Here is a 21,459-nt window from a genome sequence, read left to right on the forward strand (position 1 = left end):
GCTGGAGCATCTTCACTGTCCCCTCTTGGATCTTTCATTGTTACACTGTGTGCTTTTAGGACATTTTTAAGGCACATGTGCAGCAGGAATTTCACTATTTTTTGAAGTTTAGTGCATATTGATTTGTTTTGCTGGGAATCGATGGCGGGTCTGGTGTTTTCCATGCTTATCAGACTCTAATCAGTCAACTGCAGGAAAAGGCATCATTTTCTGTTACGTATGACTTTCTAAAGGTTACCGTGCGCATTAACATCAACCATGCATCCAATTAATAGCCTCCATCCAATCGTTCCAATGCATAGCAATGCAGGAGTTGCAGAGGAAAACTTCACAAAGCTGGTTTACCAACTTTATTTGTTAGATTTGCTGCTTTTGGGCAATGTTTGGTTCTCTGCTTACATGACCTTCACTGGCAATATATGAAGTCAAATGGGACTTCTTAAGTTTCCCAATAATATCAATGAAATAAATAAAAATATTAAAAACGATGGGCAGCACCATGGTGCAGTGGTTAGCACTGTCACCTCATAGCAAGCAGGTTCTGGGGTTGAACCTGCCGGGCGACTGGGGGTATTTCAGTGTCGAGTTTGCATGTTCTCCTCGTGTCTGCTTGGGTTTCCTCCAGGTGCTCCAGTTTCTTCCCACAGTCCAAAGACGTAGATTAGGTCAACTGGGTAATCTAAATTGCCCATCGGTGTGAATGTGAGTGTGACTGGTTTCTGTCTCTCTGTTGCCCCTTTTCCACCAAAGCAGTTCCAGGGCTGGTTCGGGGCCAGTGCTTAGTTTGGAACCAGGTTTTCTGTTTCCACTGACAAAGAACTGGCTCTGGGGCCAGAAAAACTGGTTCCAGGCTAGCACCAGCTCTTTGCTGGGCCAGAGGAAAGAACCGCTTACGTCAGCGGGGGGGTGGAGTTGTTAAGACCAACAACAATAACAAGACCGCGAAAGATCGCCATTTTTAAGCGACGAGAAGCAGCAGCTGTACAAACGCGAAGTCATCCATTATTATTGTTGTTGTTGCCGCTGCTGCTTCTTCCATGTTGTTTTTGCTTTGATATTCGCGCCAAGGTTTATGTAAACGTAGCACCGTAACTGACGTATACAGCGACGTAACTGATGTATACAGCGACGTAATGACGTGGCTCCGCTTAGCACCGCGAGCTAAGGAAAAGCAAACTGGTTCTCAGCTGGCTCACAAGTTGAACGAGTTGTGAACCAGCACCAGCACTGGCCCCGAACCAGCCCTGGAACTGATTTGGTGGAAAAGGGGTATAAGTTAGCCTGTGATAGATTAGCGACTTGTCCAGGGTGTCCTGCCCCTCACCCAATGTCAGCTGGGATTGGCTCCAGCTCACCTGTGACCTGCAATGGATAAGCAGTAGAGAAAATGAATGAATTAAAAAAAATAAATTGAATACATATTGCATATTAGTATAGGGACATGAATCTGTTCCCATCTCATCATTTAGACCTTTTATAACCTACAAAAAAAAAAAATCACAATTTGAAAATCTGTTTATTATTAGTCTTAGATTACAACCCCGATTCCAAAAAAGTTGGGACAAAGTACAAATTGTAAATAAAAACAGAATGCAATAATTTACAAATCTCAAAAACTGATTGTATTCACAATAGAACATGTCACTGTATGTTCATTACAATGGCCGTAAACGAGATTCGTTGAGACCTGTGTGAGACATCGTAGGACGGAAGTAAAACGTACAGCGGAAATCAAAGTGACCGACATCTGCCCATGTTTTCAAAAGATGCGTGCACCCTCTTTCGAATGCTGACGTAATCAAGCCGGAAGTTTTGTTTGTTTTGATAGCAATCAGGAAAGTTTGAAAAAAGTAGGCAGTAATCATCATTTAAACTTGTTTTTGTGCAATATTTCGTTTGGAAAACAGTTTTCAAAATGGTGAGACTGACACCTGGCTGACACTTCACGTTTCAAAGTCTCGCACAAGTCTCGTGAAGATCGCGCGGATAAGCGACGCCTGCCGTGGACCAAACGAACTAAATTCAGCATGGCTAAAAACCGAATAGGCCGATAAGTATAATATTTAATTGCAATTATTTGTCAATACGAGTCACGATATAAGCTTACTAAAACCGAAAACGTAATGGAATAACACGTTAATTAAGAGATAAAGCAAGTTTAAAAATGACTTCAGTTCTCCTTTAATTGTAAGCGAAGTGCATTAGCTAGCAAGTGCATTTCCCTTGATCAATCAAATTGCACTGGAGAAGAGTGGGGTTTTTTTTAAATACAGGTATAAGTACAACCCTGATTCCAAAAAAGTTGGGACAAAGTACAAATTGTAAATAAAAACGGAATGCAATAATTTACAAATCTCAAAAACTGATATTGTATTCACAATAGAACATGGACAACATATCACATGTCGAAAGTGAGACATTTTAAAATTTCATGCCAAATATTGGCTCATTTGAAATTTCATGACCGCAACACATCTCAAAAAAGTTGGGACAGGGGCAATAAGAGGCTGGAAAAGTTAAAGGTACAAAAAAGGAACAGCTGGAGGACCAAATTGCAACTCATTAGGTCAATTGGCAATAGGTCATTAACATGACTGGGTATAAAAAGAGCATCTTGGAGTGGCAGCGGCTCTCAGAAGTAAAGATGGGAAGAGGATCACCAATCCCCCTAATTCTGCGCCAACAAATAGTGGAGCAATATCAGAAAGGAGTTTGACAGTGTAAAATTACAAAGAGTTTGAACATCTTATCATCTACAGTGCATAACATCATCAAAAGATTCAGAGAATCTGGAAGAATCTCTGTGCGTAAGGGTCAAGGCCAGAAAACCATACTGGGTGTCCATGATCTTCGGGCCCTTAGACGGCACTGCATCACATACGGGCATGCTTCTGTATTGGAAATCACAACATGGGCTCAGGAATATTTCCAGAGAACATTATCTGTGAACACAATTCACCGTGCCATCCGCCGTTGCCAGCTAAAACTCTATAGTTCAAAGAAGAAGCCGTATCTAAACATGATCCAGAAGCGCAGACGTCTTCTCTGGGCCAAGGCTCATTTAAAATGGACTGTGGCAAAGTGGAAAACTGTTCTGTGGTCAGACGAATCAAAATTTGAAGTTCTTTATGAAAATCAGGGACGCCGTGTCATTCGGACTAAAGAGGAGAAGGATGACCCAGGTTGTTATCAGCGCTCAGTTCAGAAGCCTACATCTCTGATGGTATGGGGTTGCATTAGTGCGGATGGCATGGGCAGCTTACACATCTGGAAAGACACCATCAATGCTGAAAGGTATATCCAGGTTCTAGAGCAACATATGCTCCCATCCAAACGACGTCTCTTTCAGGGAAGACCTTGCATTTTCCAACATGACAATGCCAAACCACATACTGCATCAATTACAGCATCATGGCTGCGTAGAAGAAGGGTCCGGGTACTGAACTGGCCAGCCTGCAGTCCAGATCTTTCACCCATAGAAAACATTTGGCGCATCATAAAACGGAAGATAAGACAAAAAAGACCTAAGACAGTTGAGCAACTAGAATCCTACATTAGACAAGAATGGGTTAACATTCCTATCCCTAAACTTGAGCAACTTGTCTCCTCAGTCCCCAGACGTTTACAGACTGTTGTAAAGAGAAAAGGGGATGTCTCACAGTGGTAAACATGGCCTTGTCCCAACTTTTTTGAGATGTGTTGTTGTCATGAAATTTAAAATCACCTAATTTTTCTCTTTAAATGATACATTTTCTCAGCTTAAACATTAGATATGTCATCTATGTTCTATTCTGAATAAAATATGGAATTTTGAAACTTCCACATCATTGCATTCCATTTTTATTTACAATTTGTACTTTGTCCCAACTTTTTTGGAATCGGGGTTGTATGTGACTCCTCCAATATACAAGTCCCTGTGTATGAGGCTATTATTATACAACTCTGATTCCAAAAAAAAGTTGGAATGCTGTGTAAAACATAAAAACAGAATGCAATGATATGCAAATCACATTCAACCTATATTCAGTTGAATACATTAGTAAGACAGGATATTTAACATTCAAACTGATAAACTTTTTTTTTTTGTAAATATACACTTATTCTGAATTTGGTGCTTGTAACATGTTCTAAAACAGTTTAGACGGGGCATCAGGATATTACTACATCGGCTTGGGAACACTTCAGAAAATCACTGTCGGTAAACACAGTCCATGTCACTGCATCTACAATGCAAAGTGAAAGCCATTTATCAATAACATCCAGAAATGCCACTAAATTCTCTGGGCCCAAGCTCATCTGAAATGGACTGATGCAAAGTGGAAAAGTGTGCTGTGGGGTGACAAGTCCACATTTTGAATTGTTTTTGGAAATAATGGACGTTGTGTCCTCTGGGCTAAAGAGGAAAAATACCATCCAGATTGTTACCAGCACAAAGTTCAAAAACCAGCATCTGTAATGGTATGGGGGTGTGTTAGTGCCCATGGCATGGGTAACTTGCATATCTGTGGAAGGCACCATTAATGCTGAAAGGTACATATAGGTTTTGGAACAACATATGCTGCATCCAGACGACGTCTTTTTCAGGGACATCCCTGCTTATTCCAGCAAAATAATACCAAGCCACATTCTGCATGTGTTACAACAGTGTGGCTTCATAGTAAAAGAGTGCAGGTGCTAAACTGGCCTGCCTGCCTGCCTCCCATTGAAAACCTATCGCACATTATGACACGCAAAATATGACAACGGAGACCCTGGACTGCTGAGTACCTGAAGTCGTATATCGAGCAAGAATAGGAAAGAATTTCACTTTGAAACCTCCAACAATTAATGTCCTCAGTTCCCAAACACTTACTGAGTGTTGTTAAAAGAAAAGGTGATGTAGCACAATGGTCAACATGCCCCTGTCCCAACTTTTTTTGAACATGTTGCAGGCATCAAATTCAGAATGAGTGTATATTTACAAAAAACAAAGTTTTTGTATTCAATCGAATATAGGTTGAAAAGGATTTGCAAATCATTGCATTCTGTTTTTATTTACATTTTACACAGCATCCCAACTTTTTTGGAATCAAGTTTGTAGATTAAAGCCTCATACTCAAGGGCTTATATAATGTATGCGCCACATAATCTAAGACTAATAGTAAACAGATTTTCAAATCGTGTTTTTTTTTTTTTTTTAAACAAAGAAAAACTTTATAATTTTTAATATCATAATTGATGATGTGGTGACGTTTTAGTTCGGAGACATTTATGTAACATTTATCGAAGGAGTCTCTGGTGCCAGCAGGTTGGAACAGTCACGGTGCTTTGTAGTATTTCCTAACACAGGAAAGTCTTCAGGCCAGAGGAGTTTATACTGTCCAGTTTCTTGGTAAACTGACAAGCTGCATTTTGAGAGAGAGAGAGAGAGAGAGAGAGAGAAAAGGAGATGCTAGAGAGGGAATGACTGTATCACGGTTATAACCCAAGTGATAACAGGAAGTCCCTTTTCTTGTGCACGTTCCACAGCATTAAATCTAGCTGTAAACCAATCGAATGTATGATATATTATTAATGAATAAATTAAATATTAATTGTTGGCAAATCACTGTATAAAAATAAACTATAAAATTGTGTGATTTATATGAAAATAATCCACTTCATGTTGGGCCATGTCATGTGTTACCCCGTGTCATGAGTTATCCTTAATACAACAGCTTCATAATCAAGTGGGTTACATGTTTTGGGCAGGAGATGCAAACACTGACCATTGGGGATCTCTCTCTCTCTCTCTCTCTCTCTCTCTCTCTCTCTCTCTCTCTCTCTTTTTTCACCTTTCTTCCCAGGTTTTATAGCATCTCAGTCAAAAGCCCATATTGCCCAATACAGCAGTAGATGGGAGCATAGCCTATCACACACACACACACACACACACACACACACACACACACACACACACACACACACAAGTAATGCTGGCAGAAAGAGAAAAGAAGACAGCCCGCTACGTGCCAATTAATTAATATGATTCATCCAGCAGCTTGATATTCTAGCGGCAATGTGGCACAGTCAGCATCTCTCTTGCAAGGTTTAGGGGTTACTGAACCCCCATGAATGCTCCTAATTACGAACAATGACCTGTGACATCACTTCCTGCCTACTCAGTGCTCACTGTCAGGCCTGTGATGCCTGCTGTGGCTTCTCTTGACCCAAACTGGCTCATTTTTTTAACCCTCTGTTACTGTTTTCTCCTTGTGTTTGTCTGTCTGTTATTTAGGGTCGTAGAGGCATGTGTCTATGCAGAGAGACAGGGAAATGTGTTTGAGTAGCAGTGGTGTATCATTATTAACCTCCCCCACACTCTCTTTCCCTCCCTGAATCACTTCACCCACCTGCGTGTGTGCAAGGCAATAACGTCTGCCCACTTCAATTTTCTCATTTCAACTGGTGTTGATGGGCCAACAGAGGCAGGACAGAAGGCCAGATCTATCATCTTCTGCTTCAAAATAGAAGAGGCGAAAAGCTACAGTGCCTGAGATCACAGGAAATCCCTACACACACACACACACACACACACACACACACACACACACACACACAGATATAAGCACTCAGTCTCACTTACTCTTATTTATTTATTTGCTGTTTCTCCCTGAAATCTGCATTTTTAAGTGGATTGTGAAAGGATGTGAGATCACCTGACAGTTTTAGCAGTTTGAGCTGTTTTAGAGAGGCATATTTATAGTCCTGTTCTGCTTTTACTTGCTCACGTCCTACACCCAAACACACTCACTGCTGCATTATTTATCTCTCTGTGACTCATTCTCAGGCCTGTCGCGAGATTTGGCGCCTTGACAGCTATGACCATGGGGCTGTATTATAATTATCACAGATTGGTGAGAAGCAGAGTAACATATCGATACTTGAATTTTGATTATAAAGTACATTTGTGCTGAGTTTCATCTCATCTCATTATCTCTAGCCGCTTTATCCTGTTCTACAGGGTCGCAGGCAAGCTGGAGCCTATCCCAGCTGACTACGGGCGAAAGGCGGGGTACACCCTGGACAAGTCGCCAGGTCATCACAGGGCTGACACATAGACACAGACAACCATTCACACTCACATTCACACCTACGGTCAATTTAGAGTCACCAGTTAACCTAACCTGCATGTCTTTGGACTGTGGGGGAAACCGGAGCACCCGGAGGAAACCCACGCGGACACGGGGAGAACATGCGAACTCCGCACAGAACGGCCCTTGCCGGCCACGGGGCTCGAACCCGGACCTTCTTGCTGTGAGGCGACAGCGCTAACCACTACACCACCGTGCCGCCTTGTGCTGAGTTAAAAAGAAAAATAATAAAGTACTTGACCTAGCCTGGCTGCCTGGTTAAACAATAATAGTCTTTCGAGTCCTCTGCCAGTTTGACTCGACATCCTTTGCTCGGTTCCTGGCCCAGAGGATGGTGGGATTTGCAGTTTTGAATTTCAGAAGCTTGCTTTGGAGAACAAAGGTGAGGTTCAGAGGGGAGAAAAGAGCTGGAACTGTGTCAGAACCAAGGTAACAACTGATCACAATGTGTCACTCAGAGGTCAAGAGAGGATCTTCTCTGTGTTTGGAGACGAGCTGTCAAACTGGCAGGCTTTTTCCTCTTTCGCTGTCTCTCTCTCTCTCTCTCTCTCTCTCTCTCTCTCTCTCTCTCTCCTTCCCATAGACTAGCCTGACAGGGAGAGGGCTCATAACAGAGAGCAGTTTAAAAATAACCCTAGAAAACATTTAGGCAAAGCATTTCAGCACTTCGGTGTGTGTAAAATGAGACAGAAAAAGGAAGTGAGTGCATGCTCTAAGTCCCAGCGATGGGGTTCATCTCTCATTCAAGTCTAAATTTGCTGGATGTTGTGCAGGCTGGTTGGTAATCGTGCTTATTATTTCCTGGCTGGGATTTAAATAGATGGACTGGTAACACCATGGAAATGGATAAATACACAGGCTACAAAAAAACCTCTAAGAAATCTGAGTCCATTAGAATTGAATCAGCTCTGCATTATGAATGAAAACCATGTATGCATCTGATTAAACCAGTTTAAATGTGAGCAACAGGTAGTTCAGGAGATCAGGCATGAAAAAGCTATATAAGGTTGTGGGGGGGGGGTTCCACTAAATTGAGTTTTGCTTTCTAAGATCACCAGTAACTCCCACAGTAGTTGTGATTGTTTTATCTTGCAGTTGGAATAGCATTAACATGCTTTTTAAGCTTGGGGCAAATGCATTACAGGAGGTTGCATTAGGGATTCTGGGAGTCCATGCGTTCATCGCTCCTCACATTTATCTCGCACGTTTTACTGTTTTTACATTTAGTGACATTTGAAGGGTGCAATAACAAATTTATCTTGTTATTTATGTGTTTGTTTTCAGTCCATCCCTGATCTCCTCCCCTTCTCCTTCCTCTAGATTCCTTGCTCTCGAAGCACAGTTTAAATCTGTGAGTGTATTTAAGGAATGTGCCCTGTGAGATAGCCCCAATTAGAAAGGGGGTAGAGCAATAATGCAACAGCTTAATTGCATTAACATAATGCCTTCTAACGATCATTACGCTCACCAAAATAGTCATGATAATAAAGCAATTACTATTTTGAGAGCACAATTACCCACAGTGGCACCTTTTCTGGTGTTATAATTACAGTGTTTAGATGCGCAGACGCCGGGTTTCAGCATGCCGGGGGAACGGAGCACCAGGAGAGACAGCAGGCTCGTCACAGAGGTGCACAATTTATAACCACATCCAAAACACGTCTCTGGCTGTTCAGCAGAACCATGCGATGAACGAGTGCAGTTGATTGGGTGCATAGATATACGATGTTCTCCAAGTCCTTCACCAGTGCACAAAAAAGCTTAAGATAATAGAAGAGGGAAGAAGCCGGCGTAGAAAATAGATGGATAGATAGCAGAGAGAGAAAAAGGAGTGAGCGAGCGAGAGGAATATAAAGAGAGATTGGTTTTCATGCCTGGTAGTCGGTGGCTGTGTAAATCTCGGAGGAGCGGAGTGGGAGACAGCAGAAGGTTGATAGTCATCCATCACTTCTGACAATTCCACCTCTTCCCTGCAGCCTGACAGGAGACCCTGAGTGAGAGATGGGGGTGGGGGTGGGGGGAGAGATACATAATGTGTAAGAGAGATCAAAACAGATTGACGGCAAAAAAAAAAGAAAGTAAAAGAGAGGAGGCCGCTGAGCAAATGAACTCTTCTGCTTTTTGAGAGGAAGAGGAATAGAAATAGGTTTTATTTTATTCATTTTTCTCGCTTGCTACACTGATAGAGAGCACGCACAGCATACTCCAATAAGATTGGAACACAGCTCTGTAGGTATTGTTAGTGCTGCTGGAGCCATGAGGCGTGAATCTATTTAAATTGTAGAAATGCAAAATCCAGGGATAGAGGTGGATAAATATGAGACCAATAAAGTAGTATCATTATCGTTAAAGCAAGAAGTATAAAGATTGAGAATTTGAATTCATGCTCACACACAAACTTTCTTTTTAAAGGCCAGTTTTATTAGAATGGCCGTGCACAGTGTTCTGTGGGTTAATGGACTGCTTTTGTGACTTGGCAGACATCATTGTCTCATGGAATGTGACCTCTCGCATCGTGCCTGCTGTATTTTGTTAGCCTGTCACTCAGTGGATGGGCAAAGGCATAATTAAACTGGTGTAAGTTGTGTTTAGCTCCTGCACAAAGCCGCAATAGATTGCCTTTCAGCAAACAAGCCGAAAGCACCCACTTCCTGGATCTTCGGTAGAATAAAAGGTTCTTGTACAAAAGGCTAGCGGATGCCTCCACAAACAAAAGGTCTCTGGTTGTTCTGTCTTAAAAAAAAAAAAAAAAAAACACCAACTGTCACAACCTGCTGCTATCTGATCTCCTTCACACAGCCTTTTGAATAAGAGGAAATTAAATCCTGACATTTAAACAGTGTTCAGCAGATCAGTCGTCACTATGTGAAAATTTGTCACTATTTCCTAAAAAAGACTATTTCTGAATGCGTTATATGTGGCTTTATTTATTTATTTTTTCTGTTGAGCCTTCTGTGTTTTGAGAATGGGCAATCAGGATGAGCGTGTATGAATGTGCACATGCTTGTGCGTGCGTGTGTGTGGTGAGTAACTAGAGGTCTTGACCTTCTTTACTGACTCAAAGCAGCATCTGACATTGGCAGCCTATACATAGCTGTGTTATATTTAAAAAATGAGAGAGAGAGAGCGCACCATGGTTCATCAGGGTGTGATAAGCCATGGCATCATGCCTGCTTTGTGGCTTTACACTTTCTCCGGTATGCATGTGTCAGACCCAGTTTACCCAGAGGTCAGAATATCACACTGCCATCTGGGAGCGTCATAACACACTTTGTTTTGTTCTAAGATATTGGAAAATATGCAGTCTCCTCTGAAAGCATTGGAATGGCAACGCCAATGCTTTTGTTTTTGCGATGCACTGAAGACATTTGGGTTGGAGATGAAAAGATGATGAATATGAGACGATAGATCAGAATTTCAGCTTTAATTTCCTGATATCTACATCTGTATGTGCTAAACAAGTTAGAACAGAGCACCTTTTGTTTGAACCCACTCATTTTCCAAATGATCAAAAATACTGGAACATGTGGCCAACCGGTGTTTCTTGTTGCCTAGATGTGTTCTGTTAGTTGATTGCTTTAACAGTTAATAGCTCTGAATGTCTACTCTTGCTTTGAGCCCTAGGTTTCACCTGTGAAGACTTTGTTGTTAAAAAGGATAAAACAAGAAGAATCCTTTATTTGTCACATGCGCACTCAAGCACAGTGAAATTCGTCCCCTGCATTTAACCCATCTGAAGCAGTGAACACACACACACACAAGTGAATAATAAGCACACACATACCCAGAGCAGTGGGCAGCTATACTACGACACCCAGCAAGCAGTTGGGGGTTAGGTGCCTCGCTCAAGGGCACTTCAGTCCAAGTTCACCCCATGTTAACTTAACCTGCATGTCTTTGGACTGTGGGGGAAACCGGAGCACCCGGTGGAAACCCACGCAGACACGGGGAGAACATGCAAACTCCACACAGAAAGGCCCCCATCGGCCGCTGGGCTCGAACCCAGAACCTTCTTGCTGTGAGGCAACAGTGCTAACCACTACGCCACTGCTGCCAAACAAGATGAAGACTGAAGAGCTGGAGAGAAGCAATCCAGTTTGTAGCTGAGAAAACAAAGAAAATTGATTAGAGCCATTGCACAATCATTGGGAACAGCCAATACAACAAGTTGTAATGTCCTGAAAAAGAAAGAACCCACTAGTGTACGAACAACCAGACATCAAACAGGGTGACCAAAAAGGAAAAAAAGCAGTAGTTGATGACCAAAACAATGTAGAGTTGTGAAGAAAAACTCCAAAATAAGAGTCAGTGACATCAATAACAGTCTCTACAGGGCAGGGCTGAAGGTATCACAATCAATCTTTAAAGAAGATTTCAACAGCAGAAATATAGAGACCATACCACAAGATGCAATCCAACAGCAGTAAGAATTGGAAGACCAGATTAGAATTTGCAAAGAAATACAGAGATGAACCACAAAAGTTTTGGAACCAAGATTAACCTCTACCAAAGTGATGCAAAGGACAAAGTGTGGAGAAAGAAAGGATCTGCTCATGATCCAAAAAATATGAGTTCATCACTCAAACACGGTGGAGGTAGTGTCATGCCTTGGGCTTGCATGGCTGCTTCTGGAACAGGCTGACTAATCTTTATCGATGATGTAACCCATGATGTTAACAGGAAAATGAGTTCAGAAGTCTACAGAAACATTTTGTCTCCCAGTTTACAGAGAAATCTAATCCAAACCAACTGGGAGGAACGTCATGGTACAGTAAGACAATGACCCAAAACACAGTGCCAACACAACAAACGACTTCATGAGGGGGGAAAAGTTGAAGGTTTTATACTAGCCAAGTTACTCAACATACCTTAACCCAATCGAGCATACATTTCACCTCCTGAAGAGGAGACTGAAGGGACAACCCCCCACCCCACCCCCAACAACAACAAAACATCTGAAATAAGCTACAGTACAAGCCTAGAGAAAGCATCACAAAAGAAGAATGCAGCAATTTGCTGATCTCAGTAGGTCCCTGTCTTGATGCAGTTAATGCAAAAAAGGGATATGCAATTGACTATCAAACGTAATTTATTTTAATTTACTTTGTGACTATCTTTTCCAATACTTTGGCTCACCTAATATTTGGGTGATCGTCCACATCTCAATGAAAATATCAGGAAATGAAAACCAAAATTCTGATCTATCATTTCCTGTTCGTTTTTGGATCTCAAACTATAATATATAGCCAAAACAAAATACCGTAATTCACTTTGCTGTTCTAATACTTTTGAAGGGCACTATAGTATGTCTGTAATTGAATATTTAAATAATATTGGCTGGTGTTGAGTGACAGATATATTCCATTCAGCTTGCATGATATTCAACGAGTCAAAGACGAGTTCAATATCATGCGAGCTGAATGGAATATATCTGATATATCACAAAAAAAAGCCAGCCAATATTATTATTATACATACACATTCCTTTCTGGTGTTCAGCGCGTCTTTCTCTTTCAAAATGCTCTCAAAATTGTCCGTATTTAACAAAGCAAACCTGGTGGCCATGTTTGTTTACAAATTGTCACAGTCGCTCACTAGCACGGAAGTTTCACGTCTCTGACGTGTGTCGTCATGTTGTCTTGACAACCATGGAATATCGTAAACCATATTCAACGCTCATTCTCCATTGGGTAGAGTGACGTAATACATGTACGATAAGCGATTTGCTAACGATATTGCATGCTGTCAAACCAAATGAATGAAACCCACGAGAAGGGAATAGAACGCATGTTTTTATTCCATCGAAAAAGTGTCCCGTATGGATAATAATGTTTTTTTATTGTCTGTTTTTGGTTGTTGTTTCACGTGATGCCATACTGTGCATCTCGCTTTGACCTCTGCCTTCCTTATAAAATTTCCCATGGTGTTACTAGTTTACTTTTTGATACGTACGGCTTTCACACTCAGAATTATGACACTGCCATGACATTTTACGTATGTCATGGAAACTATGGTTAATATACTGTACGTTCAACTATAACTGCAATGGTCTGTAAGAACCACAGTCTTGTCATGGTTGAATATGTAACCACCATACACTATATGGCCAAAGGTTTGTGGACAGCTGATCATCACATCCATATGTCCATTTTGAACATCCCGTTCCAGATTTAGTCCCCCTTTGCTGTTATAATAATCTTCCTCCACTCTTCTGGGAAGGTTTTCCACTAAATTTTTGAGCATGGCTGGAGAGATTCATTCACAAGAGCATTAGTGAGGTCAGACACACATGTCAAGTGAAGAGGCCTAAAGTGCAGTCGATGTTCCAGTTCATTCCAAAGGTGTTCAGCGGGGTAGAGATCAGGGCTCTGTGCAGGACACTCGAGATCTTCCACTCCAGCCTTAGCATACCATGTCTTCTTGGAGTTTGTTTTGTATTCAGGGGCATTGTGTTACCAATGATACTACTCTAGTTTTAATATGGTGCTTGAAGGTGAGTAGGTTTATTATGCATTTAATTACATGATCTGTGGTTGGTAGAAGAGAGCAACTGGACTTGCTTGAAGATTCTTGAAAACGTTTCGCCTCTCATCCGAAAGGCTTCCTCAGTTCTGTCTGACTCTGTTCAGTGATGGTCGTTCCAGGTTGACAAAAATGAACGATCCTCTCTGGCTAAGATGTCTGCCAGTTTTCTGGAAGTCCTCTCATACTCCTGCACCAGTCGAAGGGATCTCATCCCAAAGTGCGTAGAAACATATCTGTGAAGAATCTTAGTCATCCAGGTACATGGTAATCTGTGGTTGGTAGAAGAGAGTAACTGGACTTGCTTGAAGATTCTTGAAAACGTTTCGCCTCTCATCCAAAACGTTTTCAAGAATCTTCAAGCAAGTCCAGTTGCTCTCTTCTACCAACCACAGATTACTATGTACCTGGATGACTGAGATTCTTCACAGATATGTTAATTACATGATACTGCCAAAGATGTACTATGATGCACAGTATTTACTGTGGTCTGTATAGTTGAGTTGCACGTGTATAGTGAGGATTTAATCCCAGAATTGCTCATTTCAGTTTTTGTGTGTAGCTGTGGAGTTTGCCTAAAAGAGAGGCATATTTCAGTTATGCATACCCGGTGGTGTAGTGGTTAGCACTGTTTCCTCACAGCCTCACAGAAGGTTCTGGGTTCAAACCTCACAGCCCATTGGGGCCTTTCTGTGCGGAGTTTACGTGTTCTCCCCACGCCTACATCGGTTTCCTCCCACAGTCCAAAAACATGTGGATTGTCCACACGGCAACGGATTCAGGTGAATCCGATACAATTGTTTATCGTTTCGGCCTGGCGTCCACACGGCACCGGCGTTTTGGGTGCCCCAAAACGCAATCTTTTGAGAATGGGTTCCAGAGTGGAAAGATCTGGTAACGTTGCCGTTGCAAAGTCGTCTGGATGAGTAGAACGGATTTGTTTACGATGACGTCACAACCACATGTGCTTCACGCCGGGTAGAAGTGTAACGAACTCGATGCGAGTTGTCAACAAATCCTATAACTTGGTTCATGAAACGCGCTTACAAAATATTTTCACTGTGATTATTTATTGTGTAATGGTGCAAAGTGAGAGAGAGAGAGAGAGAGAGAATAGCCCTTAGGCAGAGTCAATCCCGCCAGCAAAAATAGGGAAAAAAAGGAGCGATCTCACCTCTTCAGATGTTGGTTTAAGTCCTACAATACATTCCTCAAAAAGGGCGTAGAAGAACAAATTAATCCATCAACGTGTAGCATTCAATTTATTCCAGACCATTAAAGACGCCGCCTTCCGCGTAGAATCATACGTCATCCTCGCCGCCATATTGGATAGGTCAAAGCGGAGAATAAAGATGCCTCATTCATGTGCTGCGTTTAACTGTACCAACAGGTTTACCGTCCAAACGAGATCACATGGGATTACCTTTCACAGGTGAGACTGGAAAAATACTTTTCATTGTATTTGGTCATTATAATGTAATTTTACGAACAGATTTTTCTGACTTTGTGGCTAATATGAAGTCTCGCGCATAATAGTTTATGCGCATGCATCCTTACTTCTTCTATTGTTCTGGTGTCTCCGAAGGGACCGTCTTACAGCACCCCTAGAGGTGTGGCATGTGTATTGCATCGTTTTCAGCAAGCGTTGCGTTGCCATGATACCTGATATTTTACTGATCGTTGCCCATTTGGACGCAATATTTTTTTAAATAACATCTCGTTGCCGTTGTCGTGTGGATGTAGCCAACCGGCTACTCATTGCCCATTAGTGTGGATGTGAGCTTTAATAGCTGTCTGTCTCTCTGTGATAGACACAAATACAGAAGCAGTGCTTTTTCATATGCACATAAACGCTAGCATATATCTTATTCAGTTTCGGATACACACAGTGTCCTCTCTTTAACTGTGGAGGTCAGAGTATATTATTTATGTCCCTCTCCATTTAGAGGAGTCTGTTAAATATTTTAAGCAGTGTTTTTCCCAGCACAGGTCTCACTGCAGATCGATCAGTATGAAAAGACACCATTTGCCCCCAAACACTGTTTGACATCCAGCTATTTCTGTTCTGGAGTCCTGCCTCGGTAATTTTAGTCCAGGATCCGCCTCTTTCTCTCTCACTCGCTCTCAGTTCCCCTCTCTCTCTCTCTCTCTCTCTCACTCACACACACACACACACACACACACCAAGTTTAGGTCTTTCTTCAATCCTTGTAAACATGATTACGACCTGCTGCAAAACGGTATGGATGTAGGTGGAATAAAGCAACCAATGTGGAAACACTTTGCTTATGGTGAAACCCCTACCAAATTCGTGAAGGTGTTTATTCATGAGCATGTTTGTTTGACATCCATGTGAGGAACACTGTGTATGTAATGTATGTAGCTTCAGTTTCTAGTGATGGAATTTGGGCAAGAGGAATCTTATTTTAAATGTGATGTGGTGAGGCCTTCTTCCCTCCACAATCATTTGCAAACGTCCATCCATCCATCCATCCATTATCCGTAACCGCTTATCCTGTGCAGGGTTGTGAGCAAGCTGGAGCCTGTCCCAGCTGACTATGGGCGAGAGGTGGGGTACACCCTGGACAAGTCGGCAGATTATCACAGGGCTGACACATAGGCCAAGTTTACATTAGACCGTATCTGTCTCGTTTTCTTTGCGGATGCACTGTCCGTTTACATTAAAACGCCTGGAAACGCCGGGAAACGGGAATCCGCCAGGGTCCACGTATTCAATCCAGATCGTGTCTGGTCCGGTGCTGTGTAAACATTGAGAATACGCGGATACGCTGTGCTGAGCTCTAGCTGGCGTCGTCATTGGACAACGTCACTGTGACATCCACCTTCCTGATTCGCTGGCGTTGGTCATGTGACGCGACTGCTGAAAAACGGCGCGGACTTCCACCTTGTATCACCTTTCATTAAAGAGTATAAAAGAATGAAAATACTGCAAATACTGATGCAAATACTGCCCATTGTGTAGTTATGATTGTCTTTAGGCTTGCCATCCTTCCACTTGCAAGTGGTAAGTGACGTGCATGCCCGATATGCACTGAGATCACACACACAGCGGCTCAGTCCCGAATCACTGCTCGTGCACTTCACTCGCGCGCTCTGTGAGCTGCGCAGGGCCAGAGTGCGCACCCTCCAGAGGGCACTCGCTGTTCAGGGCGGAGTGATTTGGAGCGCAGGATGCCTGCGGAGCCGAGCGTATCCGTGTATTGGTGTTGCTGTGTGCACGCAAATCGTATATTGGCGTTGCTGTGTGCACGCTAATCGTTTTAAAAACGTTAATCTGATGATCTGCTGATACGGTCTAATGTAAACCCCACCATAAAGACACACAACCATTCACACTCACATTCACACCTATGGTCAATTTAGAGTCACCAGTTAACCTAACCTGCATGTCTTTGGACTGTGGGGGAAACCGGAGCACCCGGAGGAAACCCACGCAGACACGGGGAGAACATGCAAACTCCACACAGAAAAGCCCCTTTCGGGCACTGGGCTCGAACCCAGAACTTCTTACTGTGAGGCCACTACACCACCATGCCGCCCACTTGCAAACATGATCGTCAGTTTTTTGGAGACATCACCTGTCAACATACTATTGTGTCCTGCTTTATTGCTAATATTGCCTCCACTGCAGTGCATATGAGTTACACATTAAACCCTCTTCCTATTAGATGCACAGTGATGTAGAACACAGTGTTCACATATCACTTTGCATATCCTTTAAGTTAGAGATTCATCACATATGATAACCACTCTGTTGTACTGAATCTGTGCAAATACCTAATGTATGGCAGCAGTGTTAACTGGAAAATATTTGCAAGAATAGATTAGGTCACGGGCGGCACGGTGGTGTAGTGATTAGCGCTGTCGCCTCACAGCAAGAAGGTCCGAGTTCGAGCCCCGTGGCCGGCGAGGGCCTTTCTGTGCGGAGTTTGCATGTTCTCCCCGTGTCCGCGTGGGTTTCCTCCGGGTGCTCCGGTTTCCCCCACAGTCCAAAGACATGCAGGTTAGGTTAACTGGTGACTCTAAATTGACCGTAGGTGTGAATGTGAGTGTGAATGGTTGTCTGTGTCTATGTGTCAGCCCTGTGATGACCTGGCGACTTGTCCAGGGTGTACCCCGCCTTTCACCCGTAGTCAGCTGGGATAGGCTCCAGCTTGCCTGCGACCCTGTAGAACAGGATAAAGCGGCTAGAGATAATGAGATGAGATTAGGTCACTAGTCTATAGACTGTTTGCAAGCCTACTTTTAGATGTTAAACATTTGAATGAAAGTGTTTTCCTTTCGCTGAGCAAAGTTAACTTGAAACATTTTCCAAGTCCCAAATACCCTACCTAGTCTTGTTGTTGTTGTATTCAATTTTTCTACTTCAGAAATTTGCATTTCTCAGGCCATACACACCTCCATAAGTTTATACAAATTGTGCTTCAGACTTGCATGCTAATTTGCAGTGAGTTATGACTTTCCACTCCAAGCATTTGAGCGTTTTTTTTTTGTTTTTGTTTTTTTGTATGCGCAGAGGCCCCAGGTGTGGTTTCCCTGCCACGCTGACTCTCATGAAGAGAGTGGGAGCTTTGACATGCGTGATGGAAATGACATCTCAGACAGGCTGGATGGTAATGTGCTCCTCCTGCTCACACCGTAATTAAATTTACAGGACGAGCAGCTCCTCCGACGATCCTCACTCAGCTCTGGGAGACCAGGCCCAAATCACTCAGTGGTTTAACTAGAGCAAGGGGGCCACTAGCGATGGTGGGTGTGCGTGAGTGGAATAAACTCTCCATCACACACACACACACACACAGCGCAAAGCTCTTAATGAGGCAGAGATGAAATTAGTTTGCCACAAACCTCCCCTTGCGCTTACCTCATACTAACGCACCTATTAGTGCCAATGAAGACACTTCTGGAAAATTATGGCAGACAATGGAAGAGTATTGTTCCTGACAGCTCCAGCGTAACCAAGCCTTGTTGCTGGTTGAGGGGGGAAAAAACCTGAGAGGGATGCATAGATTGTAAATCAGTTTTGACATTAGGAAAAGATTAGGAGTCACCTTTAAAATCAAGCAAGCACCTCTGTAAGACTGCTGTCTTTCTGTTCATTATGAAGTGTTTTAAATGATTTGTCATCTTTCATGGAAGGGAGCAGGTATTTTATTCCATGAGTCCAAAAAGACACCATATAAATCGTGACCTTATAATCCTAGGATGTTGGTGATTTGAAGACAAGGTCAGTGTGTTTATTATTGGACACGTATTCATACCATCCACTCACATTACTTGTCTGCAAACTGACCCAACCACATTTACCCCAGGGGCATGGTACAGCAATGCAACCCAATCCGCTCCAGTCCTGGGGGTGGGCAAAAACAAACAAACAAAAAAACTACGATTAAAAAAGAAGAAAGAACAAACTGATGCAGAGTTGGAGGATGAGGATGTGTTTGCCTGTGGAAGGAACCAGTGAAAGTAGGCTTGCGACAGATGTGCAGGGCAGTAAAAGTGTAATTGAAATGCCAGCAGCAATGGTCTTATCTAGCTGCTACAGGAGCCTGCCTCGCCTGTGAACATCAGTTAAATGTCATTTTAGCCTAGCCCGATTCAGCCCAACCACAATCCTTTGCTTCTCTGACTACAGACGCTGATGGGGAGGGGAATGTAGGGAGAAAGAGTGAGAGAATCTGACAGGAATAGGGCTGTAATAGGATTTCATCTGCACACCGTTAACTTCCACCACCTGGACTTAGTTATTAATTTAATACGGCCCATCAAGAAGAGTCATTTTCACCTGCATTATAGACTTGCTTACGTTATTGCATTAGTTATTTATATATTTAGGCCTCCTGCCTTTTTTCTGTCTGATCTTAATCACAGCAGTAGGTTACGGAAAACTGCAGATATCCTTGCGTATATACTGTATACACAGTAGGTATGTGCCTTTTAATGGAAAACAGATTGTGTTATAGTGAGTTAACCGAGCTTGCTCCATGATGTGTAGGTTTTTTGTTTTGCTCTCATTTACTGTTCATGTCAACTAAAGCCGAAAGTCTGCATATAAACAGACGGATCTGATTTGCAGCGCTGTACTCAGACATCACTGCTGTTTATGCTTTGCTACATAACTTTAGCAAATCCCTATCCTGATCGCATAAACACTCAATACAACATAAACAATACAAAATACATATACGTACATGGACTACTGAGGAAAGATTTGCAGTCTCTGTGTTCTCTGATCTCAGTGCTTGTTTATATTATTGCTCTATCGTACTCATACATGCTGTATATTCTGCACAGCAATACGGATTTGGTTTGTTTCGCATGCAAAAAATGACTTGCATACTGCTCACTTTACATTTGTATTGTTTATTTTGAAACACACCGCATGTGATAACAGGTCTAGGATATTTAATCTGTAGAAATACTTAACATGTGGCATCTGTGTTAATTAAAATATATTTCCCAACAGAGGCCGGATATCTCTTGGCAAATTTCTGATCAAATGTAGTTCCATTTCATCATAAGGTCAAAATAATTTCAATGCCTGCAAGCCTACTTTTAGAAGTTTAACCACTAAGGAACTATTTTTTTTTCTCCTTTCTTTCAGAGAGTAATCTTTAACATTGTGAACTTCAGTAAGACCAAGAGCTTGTACCGAGACGGGATGGCTCCAGTGGTGAAGTCTACTAGCCGGCCTAAATGGTACACACTCGAACACACACAAACATGAAAATGTGCATGTACATACAGTACTGTGCAAGTTTAAAGAATCTAAAGAAAATGAAGAAGAAAAATAAAGTGAAATTATTCCAAATATTGCAAGAAAGAAGATCAGTAAACAGTTTAATAAAGATGTAGTTAAATCCTTATTTGCTTTTGTGTTTATAGCTGCATATATAGTTTATAAACTCTCTTAGGTACAAAGCTGGTAGAGTGTTCCAAACATCATCATCTACACACACGGCATGGTGGTGTAGTGGTTAGCACTGTCGCCTCATAGCAAGAAGGTTCTGGGTTCAAGCCCAGTGGCCAACGGGGGGCCTTTCTGGTACCCCTTTTCCACCAAATCAGTTCCAGGGCTGGTTCGGGGCCGGTGCTGGTTCACAACTCGTTCAACTTGCGAGCCAGCTGAGAACCAGTTTGCTTTTCCATAGCTTGCGGTGCTAAGGGAAGCCACGTCATTACGTCGCTGTAGACATCAGTTACGTCGTTACGTTTGCATAAACCTTGGCGCAAATATCGAAGCAAAAACAACACGGAAGAAGCAGCAGCAGCAGCAACAACAATAATAATACTAATGGATGACTTCGCGTTTGTACAGCTGCTGCTTCTCGTTGCTTAAAAATGGCGATCTTTCGCGGTCTTGTTATTGTTGTTGGTCTTAACAACTCCGCCCCCCGCTGACGTAAGCGGTTCTTTCCTCTGGCCCAGCAGAGAGTTGGTGCTAGCCTGGAACCGGTTTTTCTGGCCCCAGAGCCAGTTCTTTGTCAGTGGAAACAGAAAACCCGGTTCCAAACTAAGCACTGGCCCCGAACCAGCCCTGGGACTGCTTTGGTGGAAAAGGGGCATGTGTGGAGTTTGCACGTTCTCCCCGGGTTTCCTCTGGGTGCTCCGGTTTCCCCCACAGTTCAAAGACATGCAGTTAGGTTAATGTGGGGCGGCCTTGGGCTGAAGTGCCCTTGAGCGAGGCACCTAACCCCTGACTGCTCCCTGGGCGCTGTAGTATGGCTGCCCACTGCTCTGGGTGCGTGTGTTCACTGCTCAGATGGGTTTAATGCAGAGGATGAATCTCACTGTGCTTGAGTGT

General features: G+C 42.7%; 1 protein-coding gene across 1 annotated transcript in view; it reads left to right on the forward strand.

Annotated features, from left to right (window-relative positions):
* agbl4 (AGBL carboxypeptidase 4) overlaps nt 1-21,459 on the forward strand; it is a 690,290-nt gene that overhangs the window by 270,882 nt on the left and 397,949 nt on the right. The window contains exon 4 of the mRNA XM_060932734.1: nt 20,260-20,354. Coding sequence (XP_060788717.1) covers nt 20,260-20,354 — 95 coding nt within the window. The remainder of the gene's footprint in view (nt 1-20,259; nt 20,355-21,459) is intronic.

This window comes from Neoarius graeffei, chromosome 10 (assembly GCF_027579695.1).
Source record: "Neoarius graeffei isolate fNeoGra1 chromosome 10, fNeoGra1.pri, whole genome shotgun sequence".
Taxonomy (NCBI): Eukaryota; Metazoa; Chordata; class Actinopteri; order Siluriformes; family Ariidae; genus Neoarius; species Neoarius graeffei.